The sequence below is a fragment of the Salmo salar genome, chromosome 09, assembly GCF_965601325.2.
Source record: "Salmo salar chromosome 09, fSalSal1, whole genome shotgun sequence".
Lineage (NCBI taxonomy): Eukaryota > Metazoa > Chordata > Actinopteri > Salmoniformes > Salmonidae > Salmo > Salmo salar.
In genome coordinates this window covers 84,690,001-84,712,149 of record NC_138299.1, presented here as the reverse complement: position 1 = coordinate 84,712,149, position 22,149 = coordinate 84,690,001, and the positions used below count along the sequence as shown (strand labels likewise).

General features: G+C 43.7%; 1 protein-coding gene across 1 annotated transcript in view; it reads left to right on the top strand.

Moving 5' to 3' along the window:
* The first annotated feature begins 13,318 nt into the window (after nucleotides 1-13,318).
* The window catches only part of LOC106611959 (AF4/FMR2 family member 2-like), a 336,588-nt gene continuing 327,757 nt past the window's right edge, over nucleotides 13,319-22,149 (top strand). The window contains exon 1 of the mRNA XM_014212678.3: nucleotides 13,319-13,615. Within this exon, the coding sequence (XP_014068153.1) occupies nucleotides 13,563-13,615 (53 nt within the window). The 5' untranslated portion in view covers nucleotides 13,319-13,562. The remainder of the gene's footprint in view (nucleotides 13,616-22,149) is intronic.

Below are 22,149 nucleotides of genomic sequence, written 5' to 3'. Positions count from 1 at the left end.
GATAGTAGAGTATGCAGTGACAGTCATTTCCGATGTGCACTACTGCTGATGAACTAGCAGAGGGGGCCCATGTTAAACATCAAAGCTAACACCTGTTAACTCTCCTAATTGAAAACTAAAATGAAAGTATTGACTTGGGTATTTTCTCCAGACAAATGGGCCATGTTTCCGCTAAGCCAACATGATAGCTGAGAGCAGGGCTCTTCCATTATCCCACATTCAACCAAACAAAGGTCTGTCTCATCTCGACTCAAGAGTCAGTCCCTTACTTAAACTGTGAGCCGTTTTTGCTAGTATAGAATAGACGCTTACCTGTGCGGTTAGTTAGCAAGTCTTTTACCCAAGTAATAAATTATGTTTTCACTGAATGTGCTAAATCCTCTATTACTCATCCATTGAGTAAAGCAGGCCTTAACTCACACCGTCAAAATCAATTTGCACAGGAGCTATTTTAGAGCTGATGTCAGAAGCTTGTCTGCTAATGTATTTTGATTACTATGAAGTCTCCCCTCCCTAATGACTTGATGCTTGTGTAATTCCCAGCCATCAGATATCTTATCTCTTTGAAGAAGAAACAATGACTGAGTCTTTATATGCACATCAATGGGACTTAAACTGGCTCTTTTGCATTCCACATCATCTGACTGAATGCATCCTTGGCGGGATGGGATCCAATGTTTAGAAAGAGTCAATCATTTTCATTAGTGAAAAAAGCCCTTCGGTTGGCTCCTGTTTAGTAAACACAGTCATGTATAATGGCCAGTGCTGTAAAGTACTTAAGTAAAAATTCTTTAAAGTACTACTTACTTAGTTTTTTTGAGTATCTGTACTTAACTACACTATTTAAAGTTTTGACAACTTTTACTTTTACTTCACTACGTTCCTAAAGAAAATAATGTACTTTTTACTACTTACATTTTCCCTGACACCCAAAAGTACTAGTTACATTTTGAATGCTTAGCAGGACAGAAAATGGTCCAATTCATGCACTTATCCCTGGTCATCCCTACTTCCTCTGATCTGGCGGACTCACTAAACACAAATGCTTCACTTGTAAATGCTGAGTGTTGGAGTGTGCCCCTGGCTATCCGTAAATACATTTTAAAAATACAAGAAAATTATGCTGTCTGGTTTGCTTAATATAAGGGATTCAAAATGATTAATACATTTACTTTTGATACTTAAGCATATGTAAAACCAAATACTTTTACACTTTACTCAAGTTGTACTTTACTGGGTGACTTTCACTTTTACTTGAGTGATTTTCTATGAAGGTATTTTTACTTTCAGTCAAGTATGACAATTGGGTACTTTTTCCACCACTGATAATAGCATTAGTTTGAATAAGCTCCTGTTCTTTGATTTGAAACCATATACAGAACTGTTATTTATCACTCTTCCCTAGGCAGGTGTATTTCTCACTGAGAAGATTAATATTACTGTAACGCCCTGGCCATAGAGAGGGGTTTTTTGTTCTTTATTTTGTTTAGGCCAGGGTGTTACATTGAGTGGGCGTTCTATGTTCCTTTCTCTATGTTTTTGTATTTCTTTGTTTTGGGCCGTGTGTGGCTCCCAATCAGGCACAGCTGAAGCTCGTTGTTGCTGATTGGGAGTCACACACAAGGAGCATGTTTTTCCTTTGGGTTTTGTGGGTAATTGTTTTCTGTTTAGTGTGTTCCTAACAGAACTGTTGCTAGTTGTTTTTTGGTTTCTTTTGTATAGTGTTCGTTGATCATTAAAACCTTTTATGATGAACACTAACTCCGCTGCACCTTTGTCTTCTTCCGACGACAGCCGTTACAATTACACAAGGCTGAGACTGAAAACAAGAGTAATATGCTAAGATGCGATAGCCACATCTGGGTGTTCTGTTGTGGAGTGCAATGAGCCTTTTTGAGTAATACTGTTTTTTAGTCAGGGAAGTTAGTGCAGCTGCAACCTGATATAATAATATATTATAACATACACTGAGTGTGCAAAACTTTATTTCCATGATATAGACTTACCATGTGAATCTAGGTGAAATCTATGATCCTGTAAGCGGTGGGTAACTGGTTGCAGGGAAATCAGGCGCAGGAGAGCAGAAATGGGTAACAGCCGGAGCACTTTAATGATGCAAAAAACAAGCGGCACCCAGAACAGAAAAATACGGGTTGAAATAACCCGTCGCCAACCAGTCAGAAATGCACAAAACACTTCCAACAAACAATTCCACACACAGACATGGGGGGAACAGAGGGCTATATACACGTCAAATAATGAGGGAATGTAAGCCAGGTATGCGGGAAAACAAGACAAAACAAATGGAAAATGTAAGGTGGATTGGTGATGGCTAGAAGACCGGTGACGTCGACCGCCGAACGCCGCCCGAAAAAGGAGAGGAACCGACTTCGGCGGAAGTCGTGACAGATCCCTTATTGATGTCACTTGTTAAATCCACTTCAATCAGTGTAGATGAAGGAGAGAAGACCGGTTAAAGAAGAAGCTTTAAGCCTTGAGACAATTGAGACATGGATTGTGTATGTGTTCCATTCGGAGGGTGAATGGACAAGACAAAATATTTAAGTGGCTTTGAACGGGGTACTCATAATGCCCTGAGGTAGTACTGAACGCCGTCTTCCACTCGTCTCCCTACGCACCAGGTTGTAAGCGCTCCTGAGATCTAGTTTGGTGAAGAAGCGCGCCCCTTGCATTGACTCAATCGCTGTGGCTATGAGAGGTAGTGGGTAACTGTACTTCACAGTGATCTGATTTAGGGCTCGATAGTCAATACACGGGCGCAGACCTCCCTCCTTCTTCACAAAAAAGAAACTCGATGAGGCGGGTAAGGTGGAGGACTGTACCCATGACGCAGGTATTCGGAGACATATGTTTCCATAGCCGCCGTCTCCGCCTGTGACAGGGGATACACGTGACTCCTGGGAAGTGCGGCGTCTACCAGGAGATTTATCGCACAATCTCCCCGATGCTGGGGTGGTAATTGAGTTGCCTTCTTTTTGGAGAACGCAAGAGCCAAATCGTAATTTTCTGGGGGAATGCCCACGGTGGAGACCTGGTCTGGACTTTCCACTGTAGTAGCACAAACGGAAACCCCTAAACACCTCCACGAGCACTCTCGTGACCACCCCGTGAGAGCCCTCCGTTGCCATGAAACAGTGGGGTCATGACAAGCTAACCAGGTTAGGCCTACCACCATGGGAAACGCAGGAGAGTCAATGAGGAAGAGACTGATTCTCTCCTTGTGACCCCCCTGTGTCACCATGCCCAGGAGAGGGGTGGCCTCCCTAATCAACCCTGACCCTAATGGTTGACTGTCTAAGGCGTGAACTGGGAAAGGCACAGCCACTGGAACAATGGGGATCCCATAAACCATGGGCGAATGATCTGTCTATGAAATTGACGAGCTCCTGAATCAACGAGCGCCTTATGCTGGGAATGCAGGGAAAACTCAGGAAAAGTAACATACAAAAACATGTGTGCAACAGAGGGCTCTGGGTGAGAATGGTGCCGGCTCACCTGGGGTGATGCCAGAGTGCCCTGCCTGCTGCCTCGACCCCCAGAGGAACCAACCCGGCACCGACCGGCAGTGTGACCTCTGCGGCCACAGATGGTGCACGAGAAGGAACCTCCTCCGGTCTCCCTGAGCGCAGCACCTCCCAGCTCCATGGGCATCGGAGCGGTGGTGCTGGGGGATGGAACCGATAGACCCTGCTCTGGACGTCTGCGGGTAGCCAGCAGGTTATCCAGCCGAATGAACAGGTCCACCAGCTGGTCGAAGGTGAGGGTGGTGTCCCTGCAGGCCAACTCCCGACGGACATCCTCGCGCAAACTGCAGCGATAGTGGTCGATCAGGGCCCTGTCTTTCCATCCCGCGCCGGTTGCCAGGGTCCGAAAGTCCATCGCGAACTCCTGGGTGCTCCTCGTCCCCTGCCTCAGATGGAAGCGGTGGGTGAAATCCTCGAAATGGTCCAGTGCCGCATCTCCTTCTCCCCACACGGCGTTGGCCCACTCCAGGGCTTTCCCCGAGAGGCACGAGACGAGGGCGGACACCCTCTCATGGCCCGAAGGAGCCGGGTGGACGGTTGCCAGGTATAGATCCAGCTGCAGCAGGAAACCCTGGCAGCGTGCAGCCATCCCCATCGTACTCCCGGGAAGGGCGAGACGAATCCCACTTGGACCGGGTGTAGGGGGGGCGAGTAGTGGAGACCCTGGTTGTGCTGGTGGAGGCGCTGGAGGAACTCCCTGTCTCTCCCGGCGGTCCATGCTTTGGACGACGCGGTCCATGGCGGTGCCCGAGATGGTGGAGCATCGCCGCGTGCTCCCGGACGCGCTCCTTGACCCCTATACCAGGGGTACCTGCTCCTGCTCACTCCATATTCGGGTGTGGAATTCTGTAAGCGGTGCGTAACTGGCTGCAGGGAAGTCAGGTGCAGGAGAGCAGAAATGGGTAACAGCTATTGAGCGCTAATTAGTTTATTTTTCTAATTTGATGTAACAGTGCAAAAAACAAGCGGTACCCGGAACAGCAAAATAGGGGTTGAAATAATCCATCGCCAACCAGTCAGCAATGCACAAAACACTTCCAACAAACAATTCCACACACAGACATGGGGGGAACAGAGGGTTATATACACGTCAAATAATGAGGGAATGTAAACCAGGTGTGCGGGAAAACAAGACAAAACAAATGGAAAATGAAAGGTGGATCGGTGATGGCTAGAAGACCGGTGACGTCGACCGCCAAACGCCGCCCGAACAAGGAGTGGAACCGACTTCGGCGGAAGTCGTGACAGATCCCTTATTGATGTCACTTGTTAAATCCACTTCAATCAGTGTAGATGAAGGGGAGAAGACCGGTTAAAGAAGAAGCTTTAAGCCTTGAGACAATTGAGACATGGATTGTGTATGTGTTCCATTCAGAGGGTGAATGGACAAGACAAAATTTTTAAGTGGCTTTGAACGGGGTATGGTAGTATGTGCCAGGCACACCGGTTTGTGTCATGAACTGCAATGCTGCTGGGTTTTTCACGCTCAACAGTTTCCTGTGTGTATCAAGAATGGTCCACCACTCAAAGGACATCCAGCCAACTTGAAACAACTGTGGGAAGCATTGGAGTCAACTTTGGCCAGCTTCACTGTGGAACGCTTTTGACACCTTGTAGGGTCCATGCCCCGACGAATTGAGGCTGATCTGAGGGCAAAAGGGGGTACTCAATGTTAGGAAGGTATTTTTAATGTTTTGTAAAGTCAGTTTATAATATAATATATATAAAATATATACCTGGGATAGGATAAAGGAATACCTGGGATAGGATAAAGTAATCCTTCTAACCCCCCCCTTAAAAGATCTAGATGCACTATTGTAAAGTGGTTGTTCCACTGGATATTATAAGGTGAATGCACCAATTTGTAAGTCGCTCTGGATAAGAGCGTCTGCTAAATGACTAAAATGTAAATGTAAAATGTAAATGACTTACAGCCATGAGTGTATACATTTTTACATATGGGTACTGTTGTCTCCCACTCCATGATTGATGGTTCCTGTGTCCAGTAATATATTTCCAACCAGAAATGGGTAAAATATTTAGAGCAGGAGGAAGCATACCATACCATACCATACCATACCATACCATACCATACCATACCATACCATACCATGCCATGAAGTTAATGGCAGTTATTCTGAAACAGGTTACAATCTCTCAGAGTTGATAGACTCAAGGCAACATATTTTCCTCTGATTTGAAAAAAAGGAAAATGTCTTGATGCTGAATTCTGTGAAATGTCAGGCTCAGTCTCCTACTCCTGAAGTGTAGGCTGGCTTTGGCTGCGTTTCTCCTCCAGTGCATCCAGCATGTGACAGCGCCTCTGTATCCAGGGCTGTCGCAGGAGGCAGGGCGGAGACAAGTGGATGATAGGTCCTGACAGGTCTCTGGCCGTGCACCGGGAGCGGGGAGATAAGGCTTTTGTCACGTCCCATGCCACAGCCTTCGAATGGCCACTATCCCCACACCTCCCACAGACAGACAGATAGACAGACAGACAGATCCTCCCATGCTAACTGTTTTCACACTCTGATGGGCTACAGCAGGGACCAGGCAGGTGTGACATGAGCGTAGCGTTTACAGGGAGGGAGGGACAGACAGACAGAACATGGATCTGCTCCATCCTCTTCTTTTCTCTGGGTCAATCCCATCTCTTTATTTTCAGGCTGCCTTTCATAATTTTAGCAACATACGCCTCCATCATCTTTTCTCGGCCAAGACAATATAAGCATATTCATTCTCTGTTAAATACTGTATTTAGCATGGGCATTTGAGAACTTTCACTGTCTACAATCTAATAATACATTGGAATTAATCTGATATACAAAATGTTCTCTCTTTTCCCTCGCTGTCAGAGTTCTAAGTCACCATATTGGCGTCTACAATCTGTTAAATCTGTAGTATCCTCCAGTCTTTTCACATTAGCAGCAGCCAGTACGGTGTTTGTATGCGGTTAGCCCAGGATATTTTCTTCCCAGTGGGAAGGGGAAGGCATTTCCCTCTGGATCCAGCAGGGAGCACTCCTCCACAGCAGCAGGACGAAGCGGGAGGTCGAAGAAGCCGGAGCGCGTCAGGTGGGATCCATCTGGGACACACAACTCACAGTCGGGGAAATGACAAAACAGTGTACATGTAGCTATATTCTGCCGGTGGCGTCTGACTGCTGCTCAGAGGCAGTGTGTGTCTCTGGCTGTCAGGCTGAAGGGTGTGTGAGGCCCATTCATATGAGCTGGACGACACTGAATAGTAACGTGCTGATAAACACTTCCAGAACTCTTTTTCTCTCAGTCTAGAGTCTGTCTATCCTTTTTTCTTTCCTTTGGTCTCCTCCATTCATCCCTCTATAAATGTGGTGCTGGTGACAAATAGCAAATGTGTATTTCAAACAGGAAATTATTGCATCAGGATCATGCATAGCAAAAATATTTTTTGACTGTCTTCCTATGTCAGCAAGAATGAGCAAAACACAAATTCGGCCATGATTTGGGGTGGACATTCCATAAACACTAACGTTTGACAGAACTAGCATTTTGTGAGATGTATGGACAAATGGCAAATGGGAACAGGCTTTGGGAGCATGTGTCAGATTGCCGGTATATGACTGGCCCAGATGTGTGAGTGACAGCAGTGAGGCTTCACACCTTCACCTTGTCAACAGATAGTAGATGGATGGTTCCTTCAGGTGGTTGAGTGGCTGGACAGTGTGGATGCAGCAGCATCCAGATGGCTCATTACTACTGACAAAACTTTGTTTTATCCCCCATGTTCACTAAAAGGTCACAGTCTCTGCTGGTTCCTTCGCATACTCTGGGCGGGAGGGGGGGGTTTGAGCGCTAATTAGTTAGTTTTTCTAATTTGATGTAACAGTGATAGTAAGGGAGGTAGCATCTTACAGTTCTTCAATTAATTCCATACTCCTTTGATATTGCAACTTTTCATTTTGCATGGAAGATTCTGTAGATGTGTATTCTAGTTTGTTCTAAGTAGGCTATTCAAACATATTTAAACTTTATACAACAGGTGGGTCTAATCCTGAATGCTGATTGGTGTCCAGTGTTTGGGTCCTGTGATGCTCTGTGTGCTCAGACTGCAGGAGGCTGTAGGATGGCAGGGCTGGTGTATGTGGACCCCAGGGTGCATTGGCTCCCAGCACGGCCACAGCCAGCCTCAGACAGCAGCCACAACCATCCTCAGATCAGCCTGAGAGCGTTTAATGAGGCCTGGCTTGGCTGTACTCACACCAGCAGCTCCCATGGAGCTCAGCGGTACGTTCACGCTACAAGAATTAGGAGGGACAGAATGTTTGGGCCCTTTTCTCCTCCTCAGTCTATGACTAATCCCGTCATCCCGCAGAAAACACTATCATTATCAATTCCCCTGGATCCAGTGGCAGGATTTCTGTGATTCTGTTCTTCAAAGCCTCTCCATCTATGTGGTCATTATTTCTGCTGGGGAATGTTCTCTCTGGCTCCACACAAACAGATGATGCCAGAAATGAAAAGAGCTAAGGGAAAAATACAAAGGGAGAAAAAAAACATTCAAAAACTAACACAGAGATTTCACCACAAGAAAATAATTGATGGTTTATAATACAATGCAGGTGGTGGTGGTATAGTCTTTCATAGGACATGCTGATAACTACATCATGGTTATTCTGACATGTTGAGGATGACAGGCAGACAGCCAATGGCACATATAGAATTGTGGCGTATCTGCTTTGATTGTTTAGATATGGAACGGCTTCTACAAATGTAACATGGTTAAATTTATTCATATTGGCATTCTGTATCCCACATGCCTCTTCTATCTTGGACAGTCACTGTCTGCAGCGCCAGGATCTGTAGAATATCCCCTTGATTTGTTTAGTTATGGGATGGCTACCAGGACATTTACAATGAGATAAAACACCATTGCATGTATTCCACAGTAGTTTATTATTTTCATTGTTTGTTATTGGAGCTTTGAGCGCACAAAAACAGTATTGAAAAACCTATCAATGCCAACAAGATTTCACTGTTGAAATTAGCCAGAGGCACTTCGGTTTTGTGCACAGCATTATAGCTTTCTCTCTATTTTCACACTCTGAAAGCGTTCTGGATGACTGCTACTTAAGAGGGGCTTTCTAGACAAAAGAAAAGAGACAGAAGAGAATATGGAGTGTACAGTGAATAGCACTGGGCATGGCTTACAAACAAAGAAAAATTACACCAGTCACTCAGCGGCACAGAACTAATACTTATGTTATTTGGCCACTGTTTTGAGAGAAAATAACCAAAGGCATGTTCATATCAAGTGCAGCCAGTCGATGCATTTGTCAAACGTATATTGAATTTGGGGTGGAAAGTGGGGTGGGCTAAGGTAAATAGCTGTTGAATAGGTTTGCGAAAGGAGAGGTTCATTCTATTCCATTCAAATCTTCAATTCTGCCACACAAAAATACTGTAATTTATAATGAAGAAATGTAACAATGCACCCAGAGAGTCAAATGATTTTCACTCTGACAGCCAGGAGTTGTCAGACTGGTGAGAGAGAGAGAGAGAGAGGATTATTCTCTGTGCCTGACAATAGCTAATTAGCATCTGTCACTCAGCAGGCAGGATTGCCGTGGAGAGGTTGATGTAGTGCCCCGCTGCAATGCTACTGCCAATTATCAATGAACACATTGGAGAGTCTTGTTAAAGAGTTGTGCTCATATAGGAGAGCACATTTACAACATTCAAATGACTATATTCTTGGGACCATGAAAAGAAAGGCAGTTTAACACCGTTTCTCTAGAAATTGCATATTCACATCAACACTTTTTATGAGCTGAATATATGACACACACAGGCCGAGTGATGCTGTTGCTTAGGCCTGTTGTGGAACTCATGCGTAACGCATTAATGTTGTGAGCCAAAATACTCAATCAGAAATGCAATGATACCAGCTAAATGGATCCAGCCAACCAACAGTCACCTTCAGGGAGCTTTGACTGGACCTATGGGTTTGTCATGTTTACTTATTAAACTGCCAGACATTGGTAGCATACACTGCTGCAGTCTGACAGGATGACTTTCATCAGACTCACCTTGATGTAGTCTCCACCTCCGTCCCAGTCAGTCAGGTAGGATCCTGAGCCTCCACCTCCCACCCCAGTCAGTCAGGTAGGATCCTGAGCCTCCACCTCCCCCCCAGTCAGTCAGGTAGGATCCTGAGCCTCCACCTCCCCCCAGTCAGTCAGGTAGGATCCTGAGCCTCCACCTCCCACCCTAGTCAGTCAGGTAGGATCCTGAGCCTCCACCTCCCACCCCAGTCAGTCAGGTAGGATTCTGAGCCTCCACCTCCCACCCCAGTCAGTCAGGTAGGATCCTGAGCCTCCACCTCCCACCCCAGTCAGTCAGGTAGGATCCTGAGCCTCCACCTCCCACCCCAGTCAGTCAGGTAGGATCCTGAGCCTCAACCTCCCACCCCAGTCAGTCAGGTAGGATCCTGAGCCTCCACCTCCCACCCCAGTCAGTCAGGTAGGATCCTGAGCCTCCACCTCCCACCCCAGTCAGTCAGGTAGGATCCTGAGCCTCCACCTCCCACCCCAGTCAGTCAGGTAAGATCCTGAGCCTCCACCTCCCTCCCAGTCAGTCAGGTAGGATCCTGAGCCTCAACCTCCCACCCCAGTCAGTCAGGTAGGATCCTGAGCCTCCACCTCCCACCCCAGTCAGTCAGGTAGGATCCTAAGCCTCCACTTCACCCTGTGAGCCAGGGTTGAGGAGAGTTGAGATTGCGGTAGGAACAAGCTGACACGAAGAGAGACGTGAGAGAGATAATTAACTCTGAAATTACAGTGGTATAATTAGGAGATGATCCCCCTCAGACCATATCAGCTTAGCCCATAATGACTCTTATTCATTTTAGGGAGATGAAAAGGGACACGGAGACAATTGCAGGGCCTCCTCTCGCTCTGATGAGGTATTTTCCAATCACTTCTCACAGCTTCTGACAAGTGATTTAACCACAGGCAATTTCAACAAACGGCTGCTATGATGTGCGTCTCTCGCAGTGAATTGTGTCCATGGGTGGACAAAGCGATTGTGAAAATTGTTGATGAAAAATTGAAATGTTTTATTTTTCACCCAAGTATGGAAGGATGATGAAGCCATCTATTTTAAAACATCATTTTGACAAGTGTGTATAAAGATATTCTACATCATGTGTACAGTGTATGCACTGTCAAATCTACACACACACTGTACTGGGTACTGTAAGGTCTTCAGTGGTAAGGCAGTGCAGGCTGATGCTTCAGATGAGGATTTGGGAATGGTGCTCTCCCTCTAGCCTAGCTGCCAGTGTAACTCTGTGTTTCCCTGCAGCCAGTTTATGGGTCAACAATCTAAATGCAGGGGGGCTGGGAGGTTCTGGGAGGTTCTGGGAGGCTCTGGGAGGCACTGGAGGTTCTGAGAGGTACTGGGAGGCTTGTGGGAGGCACTGGGAGGCTTCTGGGAGGCACCGGGAAGTACTGGGAAGCACTGGGAGGTACTGGGACGCTTCTGGGAGGCACCGGGAGGTACCGGGAGGCACCGGGAGGTACCGGGAGGCACCGGGAGGCACAAATACAATTTGATTTGATTAGATTTTATCATGCTTTATACAATGTTTAGTTGATATTGTATTATTTAGCATTTCCCTAAGGCTGTTTGTCTTTTTTTCTGGGTATAACCCAGTACTGTGGTGAATTGGCTGTGTAGTTGAATAAGCCTTTAGTCATGATAAAGGAGATGTCTGCTGCTCTGAAAGGCAACATTCCCCGTGTGAGGCAAGGTGTGCTGTGTACCTGAGCACCCTGGCATAACGACCAACACAATGAATTATCCCCCCTCCTTCTGTCCTCTGCTTTACCACTGGCCATACAGAACAGGCAATAAAGCAGACACTACTTATTTCCATTTGGGCCATATGGGTTCCAGATGATTCCTCCTGATACTAGCTGGCTAACAGAAGACCAAGTTGTTCTAATCGCACGCCATCCAGAAAGCCATTTGGGTCCCAGAGTGTGTCTGACCGAAACCTAGGTCAATTTACTATTCTGGAAAATGAACACAAACTCGGGGGCATATGCCATAAATCGTAATAGACTCCCAGCCTTTACATGTGAGGGGGAGAGATGTATCATAATAAGGCTTTGTATTACCTTTGGCACCACATGGTAGCCAGGTAAATCATGATACAGTCATGTAGGCTAACATGTCTCTTTTACTGTGGCCGACACTCCTGCTCCATATTACAGGACCCATGCAGTGTGCTGTTGATGGAAGCAGACAGTCCTTCTAGACATACTGCTGATGTTTCTAATGTTTCCATCACAGCTCCCTCACATCAGTATACATTAATCTACAGAGCTGTTTCCTCCACTGCCGTGCTGCCGTGCTGCCGTGTCGCCTGTCTGTTCCCCACATGGCCTATGCAGCTATAGCGCCGCCAAATAATTTATAACAGACCTCTTTTCATTGTTATGATTACACCGGAGATTGATTGGCTCAATAAAAATATGAAATGATATCATCTGTCTCAAACATATATCCCCATTACTGTGAACCTCTATCATTTCTAACACCTCTGTCTGCTGTGAGAATGTAGAGCCCAATAGGTCACGGTGCTGTCAACAACACCCATTTATTCAGTCAATATGGGTCATAGATACTCTAAACACAACTCATGAACTTGCCACAGTCTATGATCAGTCAATATGGGTCATATATACTCTAAACACAACTCCTGGTCCAAGCACAGTTGTGAAGAGGGCATGACAAAACCTATTCCCCCTCAGGAAACTGAAAAGATTTGGCATGGGTCCTCAGATCCTCAAAAGGTTCTACAGCTGCACCATCGAGAGCATCCTTACTGGTTGCATCACTGCTTGGAAATGGCAACTGCTCGGCCTCCGACCGCAAGGCACTACAGAGGATAGTGCGAACGGCCCAGTACATCACTGGGGCCAAGCTTCCTGCCATCCAGGACCTCTATACCAGGCGGTGTCAGAAGAAGGCCCTAAAAATTGTCAAAGACTCCAGCCACCCTAGTCATAGACTGTTCTCTCTGCTACCGCACGGCAAGCGGTACCGGAGCGCTGCTAAACAGCTTCTACCCCCAAGCCATAAGACTCCTGAACATCTAGTCAAATGTCCATACCACTGCCATTCTCTGTTGTCATCTATGCATAGTCACTTTAATAACTCTACCAACATGTACATACTACCTAAACTAACCGGTGCCTCGGTGCCTCGCACATTGACTCTGTACCGACACCCCCGTATATAATATATATATTTTTTAAACTGCACTGTTGGTTAGGGGCTCGTAAGTAAGAATTTCACTGTAAGGTCTACACCTGTTGTATTCGGCGCATGTGACTAATAACATTTAATTTGATTTGAACTTGCCCTAGTCTACAATCAGTAAACATGGGTCATAGATACTCTAAACACAACTCCTGAACTTGCCCTAGTCTATGATCAGTCAATAGTACTATGACCTTTGCATCTGGAAACAACTGTTGTGAATAATGCTAATGGGTGGTAATGCACAATTATCACACACTGCTTAAACATGCATATGCATCATCATTTCTAATGGTTATAACATTATAACATATAATAAAATATTGTTATGATTTCCTCACAGGCCTATTAACCTTTTTTTTTTTTACATATATATATATATAGTTGTTTTTGACAGCTGACGTTTACACTTAAAATGGGTGAGGCAAATAGAATTTTAGCTAACCTCAATTTGGACTAACCGGGCTCAGAGTCGCCGCTTCTGCCTGTCTCTAGCTCCGCCTTTTGTTCTCCGTGAGCGGTGGAGACCGGAGGCGGGCAGGAGGCAGTGGTGTTGTCCTTGCAGTGTGTGTCAGTTCGCCAGAGAGAACACCGTACAGCATAGCTAGTTACATTTAGCAGATCCACAGAATTGATATATGTAGACTGACGCATAGGCTACGTTGAGCAGGCACCGGTTCCTTCCTGAATCAGACAACGGGGACCAACCATGGACCTATTCGAGTTTGACTTCTTTAGGGACTGGGAACTGGAGCAACAGTGGTACGTACAAGTGTTTCTTTTTATTTACATGATGTAGCTATTAACGTTTTTGTCAGAGGCTTTTTTCGGAAGACTAACCTAGCTGCGCTGCCACATCGATGCGCCCTGGCTTTTGGCGTTGGACTCCTGGAATGCTCGCATTCCTTCTCGGAACACATTAAAGTGAGAGATGAGTGTGAGGAATTATTTTAGAGCCCTGCGTGTCTGCGCTTTGCCTCTATTGTCAGATTGTGCATTGTAGGACTATGTAGCGCTAGGACGTATTCGGTGCGCACACACTCACAGGGACCTATAGTGCCACCTCGTGAATGGGGGAAGTTCACAGTTGCTGGTTTTGCTCTCTGTAAATGTCAGCTTGAAATCGGCATCATTCGATGCGTAATTGTATAGTTTACACCCTAAACACGCGTTTCATAGGGGTTTTATTGAGGTCGCCAATGTAGCTACTGTGGTGAATTGCATGACAACTGAATCAATTGCCCTTGTCTGTCTTATTGTTGTTTTAAATACCCCAGCTATCATTTGTCAAATGCTCTGCTCTAAAACATAATTTAGACTATTTGAGTAGGCCTATTGTCAGGTTTGATTTGTAATGGATTGTATCGATTCAATAGAACATATCGCTTATACATTATAATGGCCTATCACGGTGGTTTATTATGACATAGTCTTAAGTTTACGCTGCTCCACATCTGGTCAGCGATGTGCAATATATTCGGTAGGCTACCTATTACAATAATTATATTTTTAACCATATGATGATAGAATTTCTAATAATTTCAATTTCATCCCAATTTTAAGAGAATCCGTGGCATCCAAATTAAAGTACACAAACATTACTAGAGCTAGTAACTTTAATTTGGAAGCCATTGATTCCCTAAAGATTGGGATGTTCTATTCCCGGTCGGAAGTAGCACCATCACAGAGAGATAGTAGAGGGCAAGTAACTGTGATAACACAACCCATGACAGTAGGGACCAGCCTGCAGGATTTGATCCTTCCATTCTCCCCATGATTGGTAGCCTATCACTCATTTTTGTTTTCATTCTAGTCCATTCATCCCTCCTCTTAGTTTTCCTCTCCCCACTCCCTCACAATAGTATTTGGGTGTCTCAATAGAAGGATTTCAACCACATAATAATTAAGTCCTGCATTAATTGTTTTATTTTTTTATAATCTTAGATGAATATGCTAGGCCTAGCCTACTGTAGCCGATACAACAATCTACTGTGCATTTTGACTGTTCAATTACCACGCGACTACAGGGTTTACTAATTGTGGTTGTTTCCATTTATTGATTTTTGAGACACCTCTTTGCTTTAGTTGTTTTCTTTTAAATTCTTTCAATTCAAATCATGCCTCTTCATCGTGCCCCTTCTACCTCTGAGAGTGCTAGACAGGAATGGAATGTGTAGCTATAAACAAACAGCTCATTATAGCTTTCCATCAAAATACCTTTTTTTTTGCAATGTAATGTCCCTGGTTGTGTTTCACGAAATGATGAGTGATTGAGCATAATTTCATGCTGCGGTAGTTGGTTTATAATGGTTGGTGGGATTTGAATTTTAAAATGTAATTGTTGGGTGTGCATTAGTTTAATCTGACCACAGTACCATGATCTGTTAAATAACCAGATCACACTGTAGATCTACCAGCAAGAGTTACATCATGTAATAGGGCTTACCTTGGTATTAGTGCTGAGCGATTAACTGACATTTCAGTTATTTGACTTTTTTTAAACAACTATTTGAAAGACGTTTTTTCTGTGAGCTCAATGCGCACAGTGCACAGTTTCTCTAGAGAAAAATCAGACCCAGCTTGAACTGTGTGATGTAGTAGGGAGTTTTAGTTTCCAACAGGCCAATATTCTACATAGGGCATAAAACGTGGTAATTAACTACAATAACCATGTTTCTATCCACAGTTTTTATGCGAATAAAGTCATACCATATAATTTTTTATTTTTTTTTAAGTCACCACAGCTGTGATGGAACAGGACGTTTCGGTACGATTTTATACATGCTGACAGATCGTTTATTTGTTTGACATGGTGGGATCTTTTTGTGTCCGTACAATTAATTCGGGGCGGCAACGTAGCCTAGTGGTTAGAGCGTTGGACTTGCAACCTGAAATCTGAAAGGTTGCAAGTTCGAATCCCCAATAGTACAAATCTGTCGTTCTCAGCCAGTTAACCCACTGTTCCTCGGCCGTCATTGAAAATAAGAATTTGTTCTTAACTAACTTGCCTAGTTAAATAAAGGTCAAATAATACAGTTCTGCGAGAAATGCCATTACGCCCAGAAATTGATATAATAAACTTCATATCGAAGTACATTTTAAGTTATGGGCTGTGGTCCTTCCACTAACGATCATGCAATTTATTAGGTTACAGATCTGGCTGTTCTGTTTATTGTGTTTTGCATGTTACTGTAAAACAAAATGTATGATGAGCTTCACAATGTGTTGAAAGTGCACGGTGATCTTGATGCTCATTTCCAATAAATATCGAGTGTATTTTTCATGTGACAAATAAAAATATTCTCGCTCTTATCCATAATAATCTCATCGTGTAGACTAGCCTACCTGCAGAGCCTACACGCAATGTATCTGCAAACTGTTGGCTAGAGCGCATGTGCGAAGACCAGAGGAGGTACATTTGCTGTTTAACTCAACCGTTTTTGTGACAAAAGTATCGGTAGAGCTGAAAATGTGATTGAAACATATTGAATTTTTGATTTTTATTCGATACATGAAAATTTAAGCGAAAAACTACATTTTGTGTGTACTACGTCATCACGCACTGATTTTTATCACCAAAAAGTCAGTTTGGTGGAAACACAACACTTGTGGGAAAATGCACATATTGTCTTTATGCGGATTCTATTGTATTTGCATGAAAATCTGGCTCCAATTGGATGGAAACCTAGCTAATGACCATAATCCTACTTGCTCACATCTACTTGTCCGGTTTGTGTTTATTTTACGCCTGCTGGAAGAGACAGAAGAATGCATGATCGTGAGGGGATATAGCGAGCAGCTGTTACTTTGCAAGGTTTCTACTTGAAAATACATGATCTAAATGATTGTTAGTTGGTATTCAGCAGTCATAAAAGTATATCTTATTTACTTTGAAGAACTACTAAAATAGTGATTTTGTCAGACAGCATAAGCAGCAGCTCTATAGAGATGAGATGACTTGGAATGAAATAATAAAGTAATCATTAAAAAAATATATTTTATTAAAGTAATGTGAATAAATTATGGTTAATAAGTGATAAGCAGTAATGGTCAGTCACTACCATCATGGGACTTTTAATAATTGTTTTGTTTCAACCCATATAATTTAAGCCAAAATCAGAAAAACGTGATTCTTTATTACTAATCATACTGACCTCAAAAATCACTAACCACTCAGCACTACTTGGTATTAAATAATTCAGCTTGAAGGACAAGGGTAGCTGAGATATGTTTGTTTACATATATTTTTATTACAGAAAATAAGAAATGTCAACGTATACATGCACATAATGTTGATGATTCCCATTGATTGATGCCTGCCATTACTGCTTTGGCTTCATCAATTGTTTTTTCCCCCCGCTTCACAACTAGAACTTGTGATAGTGATGTAAAATTATGTCCACCTCTTAAGCCAAGGGCAACACGGATATTGATTTGAATTTGATTACTCTCATGCTGGTTTAGGTACAGCAAGTGTTGGGTTTAATCAAGTCAAGGGGAAGGGGAGAGGGGGAGAGAGAGACTCTCTGTACAGAGGGAGAGACTGTCTGCACGGAGGAAGAGACTGTCTGTACAGAGGAAGAGACTGTCTGTACAGAGGGAGAGACTGTCTGTACAGAGGGAGTGACTGTCTGAGAGTGCCACTATGCCTTGCCAGCAGCAGTAGAGAATAGGCGGCTGGGTTCTTGGAACAGTGGTGTAGATGGGCTTTGCTCCAATCTGCAAGTCATATATCATGGCTTCACCACCAGTAATAGCAATCATTTGATGATAGTCATGGTTCTCCCTTTCTTTCCATAATGGTTTCTTGTCACTCGAGGAGGAATTAGCAGATAAACAGGCAATTGACGCTTGTGTGTGGAGATATAGGCCTGGACTACTGTACTGTACACAGTGATGCCTCATTCTGTTGGCATTGTGAGGAGAAATGATAGCTCAATAAAGTAACACCTACAAATAATTTGTGCTAAAGCCTGTTTTATGGACATCCACACCTTGGACTGGGTTTAACTTGACCCTTTTAATTAGGCCTAGCTATTTATTGTCACTTTCTCTTTTAATTGTCTAGCTTCATTATTACTTGACTGATCCTCAGGGATTACCCTGACTTCAGTGTCTCGAGAAATATACATTTTCCCTTTTACTAGTACTAGTACTTCTCAGCAGGGATTGCTGTCCAAATAATTCATTTTTATTTGTCTTGAAATGCGTAAAGCCTCACAGCGTTGCCGGACGATGAGGAGAGGAAAAGAGAGTCTATTGAGGCAATGTGGGTATTGGATATGTAACGGGATACTGGCAAGGTCCCTGCCTGGTGAACCGGGATGGAAGGGAAAATAAAATGTTCAGTCTACTTCTACTGATAGTCTCACCAAAGGGGCCAAAACTCTGTCATTCTGAACCCACGTGTCTGGGGGAATAAGCTGCTGTGGCAGCAATATTAATAGATAAAACACTTCTGAATTGAACAGTATAAAGACTATTTAAGACAGATCAACGAACCATCGTAATTATTATACAGCTGACTGTAATGTTATTCAGACCTTTGAGCAAATACCTACATTGGAAGTTGATGTGAGGTGTACAGTGTGGGGACTGTTATGTAGACATAGACATTTAAAAGCATTTCGCTAAACCCGCAATAACAGTGGTCTTTCTTTCTGTGGCTGTTTATGTAACCACAGTTTTATATATATATATGATGATGTAGAACTGAGGTTATATATATATATATATATATTATACATTTATAAGGCGTGTTTTTAGTTCTGGTCAAGAATTATTGCAAGAATTTTTCAAAATTTTTGAAAGCTTTTCTGCAGTTTATTCACAGGGATGTAGTTTTCTCAAGGTCTACAGCAGACCCACCACATTCCACCCTGGTGCACAGACCACAGCTGGGGGCCACATATTATAATGTGTGCCTGAGGAGCCTCTCTCAATGCCAATCTCATTTGTGCCCGGCATGAAGAGACAGCCATGCCAGGCGGCCTGCTGGCATCTCTCTGTCCGTCCACCTCCTCTCCGCTCTGTCGCCGTGACACGGACTCACAGCAGTTGGCATCCTGGATCCGGGAGGTGCCTGCCAAGTCCGCTGCCTCGAGGACTCGCTCTGCCATCTGCCAACGAGCGGCGAGTGCTGTGGAATGATAAAGCAGAGCCTGTCAGTGATCATGTTCTGTGGAGACTAAAGTTGAGAGTGGCACGGCCCTTCTGCCCTCCGGTCCAGTGTGCAATTAACAAGTTCATCTGGAGCAGCTCTTCCTGTCAGAGCTGGGAGACCTCACCTCACTAATATCCACCTGGCCTCGGCCAAGAGCTGGACTGAATCTGGTGGAGCGGAGAGGCCAGGGAGGGGGGCAGTATTTGATGTGTGTCTCAATAAAAGGATTTCTTTTTTTATCCTTGGCTGGGTGTTAATAGCCTGTGGTGGAAAGTGTATATTTCTGTGATGGAGAGGAAGTGATTCAAGCTAAGGTAACACAGTAAAGGAATAGTCTTTGACTATCTAGTATAGCCATGTCATAGAGACTAGCCTTACCTGTGGACACATACTACAGAGCTATGGGATCACAAACCACCCACTCTAATACACACACTTCTGCATCATAATCAGAAAGCATGTGACTACCTTCACCCACCCTTAACCCTGATGAAGGGACCACTCATACCTCATCACGCCTGTCTGTCACAGTTTATCAGGCCTTACTCAGCCCACCAATAGTCCCTCACTACAGTGGTGGAGAAGAGAAGAGAGGAAGAGAGGGCATTCACTAAGACTGGGCTCAGGGGGATAAGACCCTTCCACTGCCAGTCCTTCACTAGCGGCTAGCCCAACTCCAGCTAAGCTCCTGGCTGGCACAACCTATATTTAATAACTCTGCACTAATTACCATGGACCTAATAAGGACAGTAGTGATGGCCAAATGTAGGTAAATGGGGCTTGGCCAAGCAGGCTTGACACTGTTCTTATGCCGCCATGTGTAGAAAGAGCAGAGAGGAGAGACCGATGTGGAGGAGTCAATACTCTATGCACGCTTGAATAGACAGACTGGTTTTAAATATTCAAAACTATTGACAATATGTACTTGTGGAGAGTCTTCCCTCCTACTAATCTGTTGCAGTGTTGTAATACTTAGTTCATCATCATGTTACTTTCTATGAACTATGTTCTTCTTTGATGAGGACTATGTAGCGTATTACATCAAGCTCTGCTAAGAGGACGCTCTACAAACTCTGGGAATTGAGTTTTCTTGAATTCCAGCTGAGAGGACTTGAGCGAACTGTCAAACTCTGGGAATGGAGTTTTCTCGAATTCCAGCTGAGAGGACTTGAGGGCACATTTGCAAGCCTTCTATGCGCTAGTTGCCCTTTGGGAAGAAATGCTGCTATATTATGTCCTGGATTTTCTCTGTGTGCATCAGCTTTTGATGTCTTGTTGGACTTTCATATATTTAGTTATACTTCATTCATTAATTCTGTTGTTGTTAAGCCTTACCACCAAAACAGTTAACATTGTTAACATTTCTCAGAACAGTACGTGTTTGAGAAGTTAAGTAGGTTCATTAGAGCAAAGCAGTAAATGAAACTAACAGCTCTGACATTTTCTCTCGTCAGCCTCCAAGGTTGTATTAACTTGGTAGAATAAACCCACTTCTGAGATAACCATTTAAATGATAATTGAATCAAACAAGCAAGAAATACGGTGAAAATAATTTAAATCTATGAGCACGGGTCCTCGACAAGGCTGCCATGTTGTACTGTCACCTGATTGGTCGGGCTCTAGTTTCAGTATCTCTGAGTTAATAGCATACCTTTACTTTCCAACTACGAAGGCCAAGTGCCTCTATTGAAAGCACTGTATGACAAATAAGATGATTCAGTGGAGCCACGCAAGGAACAGTCAAGATTTTTTCTCTCATGGTAAAGTTTGCTTTAGGATGACCTTTAGTGTGAGCCAAAGGAAATGGCTAATTCTTTCAATAAAATATATAATATTAATGGCAATGTGGAATAAGCAATAGTATGTGCTTCCTCTGCCAGAGAACAGAGCTTGTTGTGACATTATTTCACTGTTTGTGTTTAGAAGCCGATCTGAATAGTCTTGACATGCCACATAAGTAACGGTCTAACATGTACAATGTAATGACCTTTATAGAATACATGTTTACTAATACTGTACTTCAACTCCCTCTAGGCTTTGTCATCACAGGCACGCTTTGCCTTAGGGTACAATACAAAACAATGTAATATTATTAATTTACAATTAATATTGTTAATCATGAATGAGCTAGCACAGTTTATGATGGTAGACGTCCCACTCGCTGAATGCACGCAACAGTGGATTACACACTGCTTCCTCCCCCTTCCTCATCCTCACTGTAGAAGAAGGGAGAGGTAACGTTAGCTAGTGGAATATATTTGCAGGCCCTCCTGTCCTCTCTGACAGAGAGCACAAAGGAAGCCTAGTGCCGGGCTGCCTGTGAATGAATCGCACCTTGTTTGTTTGGGGAGACAGAGGAGCAGTGAGAACTGTTGAAGCTCTACACGCCAAACACCTTTGCAAGAGGAGGAGCATCACCCGTTTACCCAGGCCCCTCTAATCAACCTTTATTTATCACAGTTTCAGTCTTAATTAGAGTTTTGTGTACCATTTTACCAATGTGTAAAATGTGTTTTCCCGTTTTGTCAATACTGCTATTCAGTTATCACTTGTACCAATGCTATTCATTCTCTGTCAGGTACGACCTATTTAGAGTTGTAGTGTACGCAGTCTTTTCAGTATGCCCCTATGCATTGTTTACATACAGTTGAAGTCGGTTTTATCCCAAAAATAAGTAGTTTTATTACCACAAAAATAAATAAACCTAAAATAACTTAATAAGAGATCTGCTTTGTTAGAGTCCCTGTGATGTTAATTGCAGTGAGCAACAAAATGAATAGCATGGAGGGGAACGGGCTGCTGTTATCTGTAGAGGGGAATACACTAACCTGGTGACTGGGACATTTTGATGGGAGCCAATCTAGGTTGATCTTTAGGCCCCTTAACAATCAGCTGAGACTGAGACTCACTTAAAACTAATGCAATGGTACTGTAGAGAATATGAACCATTGGGCTTAATACATAACACAATGCATTTGTACTTTTGTCATTATGTAAAATATGAAATAATTTATTTCACTCAATTGGTATTTTGAAATTGTAATAATAAGTAATTTTCCTGTTACAATATCACAATATATTTTGCAATCAGAACATTCTGAAATGCATATTCAATGGATTATCTTGGGAATTG